The 12,464-nt window shown below is 39.0% G+C and overlaps 1 protein-coding gene across 1 annotated transcript in view; it reads right to left on the bottom strand.

The window, feature by feature from the left end:
• MYO3A (myosin IIIA) overlaps positions 1–11,811 on the bottom strand; it is a gene marked incomplete at its 5' end in the record, with an annotated part of 153,542 nt that extends 141,731 nt beyond the window's left edge. Inside the window, 3 exons of the mRNA XM_006100272.3 lie at positions 5,783–5,938; positions 8,903–8,968; positions 11,666–11,811. Coding sequence (XP_006100334.1) covers positions 5,783–5,938; positions 8,903–8,968; positions 11,666–11,811 — 368 coding nt within the window. The remainder of the gene's footprint in view (positions 1–5,782; positions 5,939–8,902; positions 8,969–11,665) is intronic.
• Positions 11,812–12,464: the final 653 nt, after the last annotated feature.

Raw genomic sequence — 12,464 nt, 5'->3', positions numbered from 1 at the left:
GGCGCCGACCCTAATTGCTCCACACTCTCAGCAGGTGTCAGTGGGGCTGGTGCTGGCAGGGCATGGGAGTGGCGGCAGTTGGAAGACAGGGAACCGAGGGTGTGGTGGGAGGGGCCGGGGCGGGGGCGCAGAGGATGGGCCGAGACCCGCTGCTGTGCCCAATGCGTCTCACAGCCAACAGTTCCTTTCAAGGTGCATGAATTCATGCACTGGACCCCTAATTAATACTATAATTACCACAGAAAGAAATTTCAATTTGGAATTTGTCATCATCAAGGAGATACTGGGCTAGGTTTTTCTTTATTTACGGGGAATGCAAATCACAGCTTAAATAATATTTTTAGGTAAATGTTCAAGGTATATAAAAAAGAATTTTAGGAAACTGTTTGCATATTCCACATAATGGATATTCACTGTTTCAGCAGCTCAGAATACTTTCTTCTGCAGGGCCGAGGGCCTGGGGGAGGGTGTGGTTCCCAGATGGTTGAGAGGAAGGACTCTGCCTCCCACATAGAAACCAGAAATGAGGGAGGACCAAGAGTGTCTCTCTGTATGTTTCACCCACATCACGGGCCTGTGACCTAAGCACGGGGAACCAGATGGTCCTGTATGGACCTGAGGATGTCAAGGGAGTGACAGAGAGCTCAAGGTCAGCTTACTGACAGTTTGAGGTGGATGTGGCATTCACAAAACCAGTGTGGCTGTAAGAAATGTTGTGGGTGGAGGGTGAGTATCACTGGCAGTTCTTGAGGAAGGATATTTGAGGACCCTGCTTCCTTTGCCGCATGCCCAGGCAGGCCTGGCTCTCTGTCTCAGACATTCATTATTTTTCACTAAATTGCTTTTCTTCTTAAGTTGACTTATATTGTTGTTTTTAGTCAAGAATGCTTTCATTACAAATGACATTTATCCATTCCCATTAAATCTTTGATTATTTTAAATACTGAACAGAGGAATTAAGCTTTCCTTTAAAAATATTCCATAATTTGAATTTCTCACTGATTTAGTCTGTACTCTAATATTGTCACCCATAACTCCCATGAGGAGTATGTCTTGGAAACAGTTGCTGTATGCACATACATCTCCATTTCTCAAATTAGCTAAGGAAGTTATAAGTGACTTATTATATTCAGACCTTGATTTAAAATAGAAAGTTCTTGTATCCATTCAACAGTGCTTTCTAACACAACTCTCTCCCCATCATCTGGAAATTTAAAGTACTCAGTTTACATAAAATGTATAGTAGAATGGTCTTCTTTAAAAATGAATGTGATTTCTTATTTTTTTAAAGTATCCTCTCAAGCATATATCAATCCAATTTCAAAAGTTAGTAACAGCTACAATAAAATATCAGTTTTGAGTCAGCTATGTTGGTTGAGCACAGTCAGATTTTAGATCAATTTATCAATTTGAGAACTGTGACAAATCAAATAATTTTGTGTGATCTTGAAGAGGACTATTTTTGCCCAGGTGTTGCCTGTGGTGTACTAGAGCCTCATTTCTTTTCCTGGGTATCCTATATAATAAAGAGCTAATACGCAAACACTAATATGCAAAGCCCTCATGCTGTCACACCATAACGGCTCAGACACTCAACAATAGGGAGAGAGGAATGGGGACCAGCCAGGCACAAATGAGCTTTCGAGAGAGGAATTGGAGACCAGCCAGGCTGTGGCCTGGGAGAGGGACAAGCCGCCTGCCCCGAGGTCCCAGGTGCCAGCAGCTGCACCTGTGCCTGTAGCCGGGGAGAGGGACAAGCCGCATGCCCTGTGGTCCCGGGCGCCAGCGGCTGCACCTGTGCCTGCAGCCCGGCCCAGGAGAGGGACAAGCTGCCCGTCCTGTGGTCGCAGGCACCAGGGGCTGCATCTGCACCTGCAGCCTGGGAGAGAGACAAGCTGCCTGCCCTGTGGTCCTGGGTTCCAATGCTGTGCCTGCACCTGCAGCCTGGGAGAGGGACAAGCTGTCCACCCACAGTCCCCTGTGGCTGCGGCTGTCCCAGGTGAAGTTGGCCCGGGTCCTGGGTGCCTGCAGTCGGCCAGAGGGAGGAAAGCCCAGGTCCCAGGTGCCTGTGACTGGCCAGAGAAGGGAATCCTGGGTCCCAGGTGTGGGACGAGGCAGAGGTGGTTAGGGGCGATCAGGCTAGCAGGGGAGCAGTTGGGGCAATCAGGAAGGCAGGCAGAGGTGGTTAGAGGCAATCAGGTAGGCAGGCAGGCGAGCGGTTAGGAGCCAGCAGTCCCAGATTGCGAACGGCAGTCGGATATCCTCCAAGGGGTCCCAGATTGGAGAGGGTGCAGGCCAGGCTGAAGGATCCCCTCCCCTCCATGCACGAATTTCATGCACTGGGCCTCTAGTCTCTTATATAAAAGGCCCATGGCTGTCTCACCATAATGCTGTCACGACCAAATGAGCAGGGGCTCTCACGGTGGGCGGGGTGGGGCACGGGCTACTAGCAGAGGAGAGCTATGAGCAGCGATGGGCGGGGCGGCCAGCTGAGGCAAGGGGAAGCGAGTGTGCACGCTGGGCCTCCAGTGTTTCATAATTTGGAACTAGTATAAAAATGCTGAGAGCAGTAAACTCTTCCCTCCTCCTATGACTTGGGACTAAGATCTGTAATCAAAAAGCACTGTGGGTTAATAATTCAAGATCTACTCCCACCTCCTTCAAACATATACTTGTGGAAAATAAAAGTGAACCTAAGAGATCATATACACAGAGGGCAGAAACTATAGGCTGACTTGAAGCCCAGAACTAGAAATAGGCAGAAGAGGCCTGGAAGGTAAAAGAACTATGTCTCATAATGAAGGTCCTGACCTAGACTCCATGGAAAGTATGTGTGTGTGTGGGGGGGGGGGGGGGCTAGAGGGGGCGCGGGCTGGGTAGGCTGGGTTGGGGGGGATGTAAGGGTTTCCCTTGCCTAGAAGAGAAGATTGAAAAAATTCTGCACTTCTCCCTTTCATGCAGCTAGGTACTCAAGATCGCAGAATGGAGCAGAGATATGGGGTCTACTTCATACTGGCTTGGTCACTAGATCTGCAATATCCTCAAGTCATGCTAGGCAGCAAGGCTCCTGAAGCCACATTATAGCAAAGAAAAAAAACCTTCAAAACAGGAGAAAAGAATGCCAAAAAAAGAAAAGCAAAACACAAAAAACCCCATCCAAGATGAGAGAGTAAACTAAAATTCTAAACCACAGAAGGAAACCAAATATTAAGGAAACAAACTCACTAACCAGGACAATTCACCATTATTGAAATGGAAATCAAAAATTAACTGCTAAATAGTGTAAGATAAAAGAGCAAAAGGAAGGAATTAAATTCACACATACACCAACAAATTTGCCGTATATGAACAGTCATTTATAAGAAGTCATATATGAATAAAGAATAAATGGTGAAAAGATAAAACAGTGAGAAAGTCTAGAAATGAAAAATACAGATGTTAATAAAAATATTAGCATAAAAAAGTCCCTATATAGAATAAATTTATACTAGACCTAGTCTAAGAGAGAATTAGTGAATTGGGAAACAATTCTGAAGAAATCATCCAGAATGCAGCAGAGATTAATAAATGGATGACAGCATGAAAAAGAAATTATAAAATATGTAAGGTAAAGTAGGACATTCCAATATTTATCTCTTATAAGTAAAAAAAGAAAAAGAAGAAAAGGATCAATATTTAAAGAAATGACTGAAAATTTCCCATAATTATGTAAGACATGAGTTCTCATATTGAAAGCATATTCTGAGTTCTTAGTTGGATAAACAAGAATAAATATTGTGACTCAGAAACAGAAGTATTGAGTTTAACACAGTGCCCAAAATATAGCAGTTTTCAAAATTGTTTATCACTAGAAAATTCAGAGCACCAGGATTATGATCCAAAGATAAAATCTCCCTCCAGAACAGATGGAAGTTAAGATAATGTTTGCTCCAGGGATAAGCTTGGACTGGTTTGCTAGCAGACCCTTAAAAAGATTAGTTTCTCATGCTCAGGGTTCCTCAACTGTGAGGCAAACCCACTGAGTATACAGTACCTACTTAGGCCTACACCCCTATGACCTGTCAGGCAAGGACAACAAACATGAACATAAAACCCATGCTGCTGACTTAACTGTGAGTAACAATGTCCTCTGTCTCTGATCCAGGAGTCTCCTATCTTCTTCTTCTAGCCTTCACGAAACTGGCAAGTCAACTTACTAGCTTTCAAGTAGGGTAAAACCTCAGGTCCCTCAGAGTTCTTGACATTGAACACCCTGTACAATGCTGGTATATACTTTAGTTCCTGTTTGACTGCTTGTTGCTTGTCTGTTTTGAGAAGGATGGGACTGTGGAAGACTATAAAACTGTATTCACACAAGGATAAAAATATGAGCCTGTCTGAGCCAAAGACCACCTCTTTGCTTTAAACCCCATGCCTGCTTCCTTCTTTTTGGCACTCTATTCCACTCACAACTTTAATTTTTCCTCATTACAGGAGTATTACTTCTGTCTCTCCAGCAAAGTTGTAAGCTCACATAGGCAAGGAGACTATCTCCCCAGATCTTCCACAATTGTTAGGCCATTTACTCTGATGCGAATAAAGCTTGGGCTTTGGGATCAGGATTTGAAATCCTGCGAAGTCATTCATTACTTCTACAGCCTCGTACAAGTTAATGGGTCTCTTCAAACCTCAGTTCTCCTCAGCTGTGAAAATGAAGTATCAAACACATTCCTCTCAGGGTTGTTGTAAAAGCCCATGGGGCAATATAAATAAAGTCCTCATACAATGTCCTGCATACAGTAGGCCTTAAGAAAATAGGAATTACATATGTAAAACTGCAAAAAAAATTTAAATATAATTGTCTCTTAAGTCATGTCCAACTCCCTAAGTAGTGATAGGCTCCTGAGATGAAACTAATAGGATTCTCAAGAAAGAATTTAAATGACAAATGACTACTCTTTGACTTAACAGTACCATCTATAGTAATTTTTCTTAAGGAAATAATAAGAGATTGAAGTACAGCTTTTTTCATTATGGTGTTACTTACTAGAATAAAAACAACTAGTAACAACTTAAATGTCTAATAATAGAGGATTATTTATATCAGTTGTGCAAGAGAATGTTGTGCAGGCATTAAAATTTTTTGGTAGAAGGATATTTAATGACATAGATATTCACTATTCAATGAAAGAAGGCAGTCTCCAAAACACAAAAATATTACTCAACTTTTTAAAAATATATTTCTGTTCATAAGATACTATAAGGTTATAGATTGATTTTTTCTACATTTCTTCATATCTTCTAAATTTCCTAATAAACACATACACTATCTATAATATATAAAAACATGGCAATATTATAAATACATAGATTTTTAAAAATCCAAATAAGAAGTATAAATAAATATATTAATTATTTTTGAATATAATTTAACCAAGGAAAATGATACCAACAAATAATAGTATCAAAAAAATCAAATTTTATGTTCCTTCTTAAATCTCAATTCTAAGATATCTTACTTTACAGAGGAGCAGAAAATACATGAAAATTTACACTAATACTAGTCACCTATTGAAGTTTATATTCTTTGTTTTGAGGAAGTTTTTGTAAAAACGCTGCCTGTAATTTTACCAATTTCGGATGCAACTCAACTTCTGACAATCACTTTTCATGTAAGTGCCCCTGATCTCCAAACCACAACCATGGAATTTAAGTTCTTTTCTCACCTTACCTATTTCTTTATAAAATTGTTCAGTCTTTAGATGATCCTTGGGCTTTTAGAGTTAAGGTGTTATTTGATTACCTGGCCTTTTCTGTGCCTCCCATGCATTGATAAATGTCAATGAATTCCATGAGTTGTTTTTGCAACATCACGTCTTTTCCCTCAATTTGAGTAATGAATTTATGCTGCAGAAGATCTGACACTGTTGGACGCTTTTCATAATCTTTAGTCAAGCACCTGCACTGGCAAAAAAGAACATGCAATTATTAGATGAGTTATATAAAGTATGACTCATATTCCTAAAACTACTCTAACATAAGAGAATAATGTTCCTCATAATCGCTCAGCCCAGGTCTCAAAAACATCTCAAAAAATGTTAAAAAGAAATGGGACAAAATGAATATCTGTGAAAGTGCACACATCTGTGATTATGCTACTAAATACTACTTCCCCAGTCTCCCTGAAAGCATTATTGCATAGTGAGAATTAAACTCGGTCTCCACCATGAAGTCTCCTTTACATGTTACTGGCTAAACATAAATAACAAGTCATTACAGTTTTAATACTTATCTGAAATTAAAATAAACTTTTCAGTTTCCCTCACTAACGCTTCTAAAGGCTTCTCATTGATCTAATTTTTTCTATGTGATAAAACTGCTAACCCATTTGAGAAGGCTAATGTATTGAGGATGTTTAAATTCCATGTCAGTAGATGTTTTCTGAGGTCATAGAGTAGATGTACATGTAGGTCACACTTCTTGAGAGGTTCGCCCAGAGAGGAGTCATAAGAAAGGAGGTGGGGAGTGAGAGCACCTACGCAACATCACAGGAGGAACATTGGAACAAACTTAGGATGTTCAATCAGCTGTGATGCTGTCTTCAAATATTTGGAAGAGAGATTAGACAGTTCTCAGTGATTACAGGGGATAAAAAAAACCACAGATGGGTTGGTAGAATTAAGAGAGAAACAGATTTCAGGTTAATATAAGGAAGAACTTTCTTTGGCTTAACTCTTCTTGTCCCCCCAACCCCACATCGAGGTATGTCAGTCTGTTCCATGCCTCCTTACTTCAGGTCTTATTTTGTTGGTCAATTCATTTTGTTCATTAGTTCCACAAACAAGTGAGATCATGTGATATTTGTCTTTCACATGATCTCACTAAGTTTGGCTTATTTCACTTCACATATTTTCCAGGCCCATCCATGCTGTCCCAAAGGGTAAGAGATCCCTCTTATATACTTACATGCGTAGCCCGTGGACAAGGACAATATAGTAGTGAAGATCTGGGGAGGGGTAGATAGCGGCTGAGAGGAGGGGGAAAGAGGAGGAAATGGGGGATAGCTACAATACTATCAACAATAAAATATATTTAAAAATGAAAAAATATATATAATGAAGAACTTACAACAGTGAGGTTTCCCAAAGATAGACTGGGCAGCATTGGGAAGTATGATTATTTTTATTAGGGGTGTCTACTGATTGGATGACTGCTCAGTGGACATGCTTAAAAAGGATTTACTCTACTAATATAAGAATGGGCTACATAAATTTACAATACCCTTCCAATCCTGAGATTCTGAGCATCTATGATTATAAGAACACTGGTCAGAGTTGCGCTATCATCTGGGAATATAGAAATAGGAAAAAAGAAGGAACTTATGCCTTGATTTCAGCAGTGCCATTTCTAATCTGTATTGTTGATCTTCCTGAAATGGTAATTTGGGCTTAACCAAAAAGATATTTCCCAGGTATGCTAAATAAAATAAGCTAAGGAATAAGTAAGGAATAAGAATGATGATATCTAAAAATACAAACAAGAGCTTTCAGTTTTCATTTAGTTTAACAGACTGTTGATTTCTGACATCTGCAGCACTTGTATTGCACTTAGTCACATATAAAATTATTTTATTCAAGTAAAACTTCATAAAATATCTGATGTGTACCAAGCACTTTGCTAAGACACTGGAGTTATAGTGGCAGGTAAGGCACAGTCAGTGCCCTGGCGTTACTTTCTGTCTAGGTAGGGAGAAAGTCCTGTAAGAAGGTAATGAAAGCGGCAATGTTACAAGAGGAAGACAAACACACTACAACGAGAGCACACAGAACAGAATATTAACTGCCTGGAGGAAATTAGTAAATGTTTCTCAGAGGTGAACTTGTGTGAAATACGTCATCACCAGGTTCCACTCAGGATCTGCGTGGAAGGATCTGCAAACATGGGGCATAATTATGAATCGTGGGGAGCCCTTCAGAGTTACCAATGGTTCTCCTGAGATTTATGAAATTCTATCGCAGTTTATTAAATATTCTCTAGTGCATAATACATACTCAGTAATGACTGGTTAAGGGAAAACTAAAAAAAAAAACTATTATCAATCGTTTTCAGGTTTCCACAACCCTTAAATCTATGCACCTGACTTTGTAATAATAAGCAGATATTCTTGGTAGGAAAACCAGTGATAGCAGTTATGGATGGGTATGACTGGTTCCTCTACTTTATTTGCCCTTTCTACATTTTTGGAGTGGAGTCTGACACCAAATCTTAATGACCCTTCTCTTCCATTTACAACCTGGGGTCATCTCTTACCCTTATTTTCTAAGGTGAAGTCATAATAAAAATTGTGAAAACAGAGTCTGTGGGACAGATATTTAGAAATGTCTGAACTCACGGCATCTGGTCAACTGTCTGAAGGCACTGCACTTGAGCTAAATATCCATCAAATTTAAAATGTTCACTGAATTTCAAATGTATAAGGAATTTATCTATATGATTATGAGATTCACCAACTACAATCAATATTGCCTGATCATGGTGAGAATTAATGATAAAGATAAATGAAGGGTTAAATAACAGATTAAATAGATGGTGGGCGAGCAGGTGGGAGAAGCTGAAGGTGTAGCTGCTAAAGGCAGGTGGACAGGAGAACATGTTCTTGGATGATGCAAAGTCCGCAGAACTTATTACCAATAAGTGAATCAACAGGGTCCTGAGGTCATTGTTTAGGCAACAATGAATTCACTGAACATTCACAGGACACAACAAATGCTTGTTTTGAAGAAGATAGTAGAAACCTCTGGGACTATTTAATAGATAAAATGTAAGGAGGAAGCATGAAGGACTTGTTCTAAAAGGCACATTGCTAAGTTAGCAAGGTGGTATTTCTTTGATTTAAAAAAAAAAAGACTATCTTGTTACTCACTTGCTAATGAAATCATTGAATTCTGCTGACCACATCTCAGGCTGCCTTAGTTTGGGGGGTGGATTCCTAGAAAAATAATAATCAAGGTTGAATTAGACACACTTGTCAGTCAGTGCAAACTTAGGGGCAGAACCGGACTAATCCAGTACTACCCTCACAGGTCCTGCTGGGTAAAATCAAGTATTATACACATCATTTTCCAATTCAAAGGCAGATAAATGAGTTATTAATCATTCTTTATAAAAAATGACAGGTTTCTTGTTTCTCTCAAAGCATTTAATAGATGACCCAATTTTTCTAACTGATAATTTTTTTTTCTTTTAAAGAATCTTCTTGCTTTTAGCTGAGAGCCGTGGGGGAAAGCATCAATACTGAGCAGAACAGAAACAAGAAATACTAGGAAAAATCTTTTGCTTTGAGTCTTGCAGAAGTCCCTGTGGGACATCCAGAGTACACAGAGGTGACCTGAGAGGAGTTGCTAAGGAGACGGAGGAAACTTCAGCAGAGAGAGGCACAGGACAACGTCCTCACGAGTTCTGTTGTTACTGAATACGTGGCCGGAGATAGTGCCACAGAAGTAAGGAACTGAAAATGATGGCATTCAGAGCTTTATAGCTAATCGTATTTTTCACTATATTTTCTGAACCATTTTAATGATGGTTTCAGTGACCATAGCTAGCCCAGTGTTATTACTTTTGGTGGTGTTGCTGCATGGAGGAGTGATGACACCATTGATACATGTCACCATCATTAAAATGGTTCAAAAAATACAGTGAAAAATACGATTAGCTATAAAGCTCTGAATGCCACTTGAAAGATTTTGTTATTAATTCCTTTCAATTTTTAAGCTGAACCAATCTTTTCTTCTTCGACATGTTCATGAATACAACAGAACTTCACTTGAAAATGAGGCTGAGCTAACTCTGTAATCAAGCAACATTGATCAACCATGAGGGTACCACTTTATGTTCATTCTAACAGCTCTTTGTTTTCAGTAGTGGGATGGAAACATTTTGTCTTCAGTCCTGCATTACTCCTTGAATAGCTTATAATGAAATGAATGTACAGTCTGATTAAAGAAAAGTGCAGCTACTCATCTACACTGGCTCACCCCTAAAGCTCATTTCACAATCCCTTGGACTATTTGGAGACTGCTGATTTCCCATTAAAAGAAGTAATTCTTTCCTCCAACAATCTTGCTTTGTTTCTTGTGCTCCTGAAAAATTCCTTTGTAAGCGATCTATTGGCTTGCTCAGGATAAGAGTTTTGGTGATTCTAGAGCACTAAGGACTGGGTACCTTTTCAGATCCCATTGTTATAATTGTTTCTAGAGTGACTAGGAGTTCTTAGAGTTCCATTTAGAGATATACTGGTGGTGACAGTAGTAAGAAGTAACTAAGATGAGGTAGTTTCCTTAAGTGCCTTGCTCATGGTGACATGTATCGATGGTGTCATCACTCCTCCATGCAGCAACACCACCAAAAGTAATAACACTGGGCTAGCTATGGTCACTGAAACCATCATTAAAATGGTTCAGAAAATACAGTGCTTCATGTTACATAGTAGGAGTTAGGAAATAATAATTTTTTTTCTATTTTCCTCCTACTTAGATGTGGTGTAGAGCAGGTTTTCTGTTCTTTTCTGTAATCTTGTTTCTCCACTTACCAAATAAGCAATATATTTTACAAACAATCAGGTCTAAAAATACATTGACATTGTTATGTGTTATCATTCAGAACCTATAGATAGGACAGGAAATTCAAAAGTAACATCACAAAGTCAAATGTTTGGTGTTATTATAATTTAATTACATGCCAAATATTCCTAAAGGATCCATTTGGAAATGAATATAAAATATTGGCATGAATTCTTAGGACTGGAAAACGACCCCCAAGACTTCGTACATATGATTATATGTTCTATAGGTGTTGGGACCAGAGAACTTAACAGAAAATGTGCTAACAAACTATAACATACCACCTACCACTCAGCCCTGGACCCCTGTCATTCCATTAGAATTAAGGTACCAGGCAAAATCCTTAAGAAAGTCTTGAGAAGATATTACATCTATACTAAATATAGGCAGTCCTTTCATATCAGCTTCCTGAACTATCTAGGAACTAACCAAATATATAAAATAGAGTTTAATTAGTAATAGAAAAAGCAGGGGAAAGTTTGTCAATATACACACTGAAGGGGCGGGGTCTACATAGATACAAGAGTGTGCTTTCCTGGCTCCAAAGAAAAGAATTCTTCTAGGTCTACTGTTTAATGTTAATACATTCAAAACATTAACATATTTTAAATAATTATTATTTTATCAGTAAATTTTATTTATAATTTCTTAATGTTATTTTAAAGTCCTAAACAAAGAGAAGTCTTAGCAAGCAGTGAAATAACTAGATTGATAGAGTGAAGGGAATCAAATCACTGTTGCATTGACTGTCGACTAGGGTGCCTTACTGACTAATTTGGGAGTGGGTAAAGACTGGGAGGAACTGCTTTTTCTGATATCAAATCCTTACAAGAAAAAAAAGGCATACCAAGTATCAAGAAAAAACTCTTCTACTCAAACAGACCAAGAAAATGAAACTATTAAACAAACACAATATCTCGAAGAAATAGAATGATATTCCAGGCCTCTTTGCCCCCAACTTGCTGAAATATATCTGAGTATTTCCATGATGAGCATGATGAGCACTCAGTAGCTGGAGGAAGAAAACTGGGCTGCAGACACTGGGCCGAGTGTCAGAATCCACTGACCTTGGTATTTTGAAGAGTGCTCGCATGGGATGCAGGTCGGCTAGTGGAGGGTCTCCATCCCCTAGCTCAATGGCCGTGATCCCCAGGGACCACGTGTCACACCTGGCATCATAAGTGGTATCCAATTGCTGTTCACATGCAATCACCTAGTGGAAAATGAAAGAAAAAAAAGTGAAGTTTGTGACTTTAACAAGCATGTAGCAAGACGTTTAGAATAATGTGTAAGTGTTCAAGCTGATGAAGTCTGATAGCTACAAGTAAAGCCAGTAACTTGGGAGAGTAAAAGCTTAAACTGTTATTAGCGGTAGTATTTTCAGACTGAGAACAGAGAATACCTTAGCAAACACAGAAGCCTATGAAAAGAAATATTTTTGAAAATGTCAAACAGAAAGGGCAAAGAAACAGTGTCCCAAATGGAAAGAGATGGGATCAAATGCACAGCTAAAGACTATGCAATCCCTGTCACTCAGTGAACATCTGATTAGTGAATGAAGTCATTTGTCATGGCAAGATAAAGAACATATCTTATTGAATTAAAAAATAAGGTTGAGAGCAGTATAATGAAATGGCCTTGATCTCTCCTGGTAACTGGAAGGCAAGGGAGGAATGAGACAAGTTTGAAGGAATGCAATAAGTTTTACACCATTAATAAAAGAAAAATACACTGAGTAAAAATAAACATTGGTAAAGATTTCTCAATATTTACCTGGGAGCATTCTAAACTGTAAACTACAGCCAGGTTTTTAAAATTTTCACTAATCAAAGGATATAATAGAGAAATAAGAAAAATGGAATTTTT

The sequence above is a fragment of the Myotis lucifugus genome, unplaced genomic scaffold (assembly GCF_000147115.1).
Source record: "Myotis lucifugus unplaced genomic scaffold, Myoluc2.0 scaffold_306, whole genome shotgun sequence".
Classification (NCBI taxonomy): domain Eukaryota; kingdom Metazoa; phylum Chordata; class Mammalia; order Chiroptera; family Vespertilionidae; genus Myotis; species Myotis lucifugus.
Note: the sequence above shows the minus strand (reverse complement) of the source record. Positions and strands in the feature narration are given on the sequence as shown.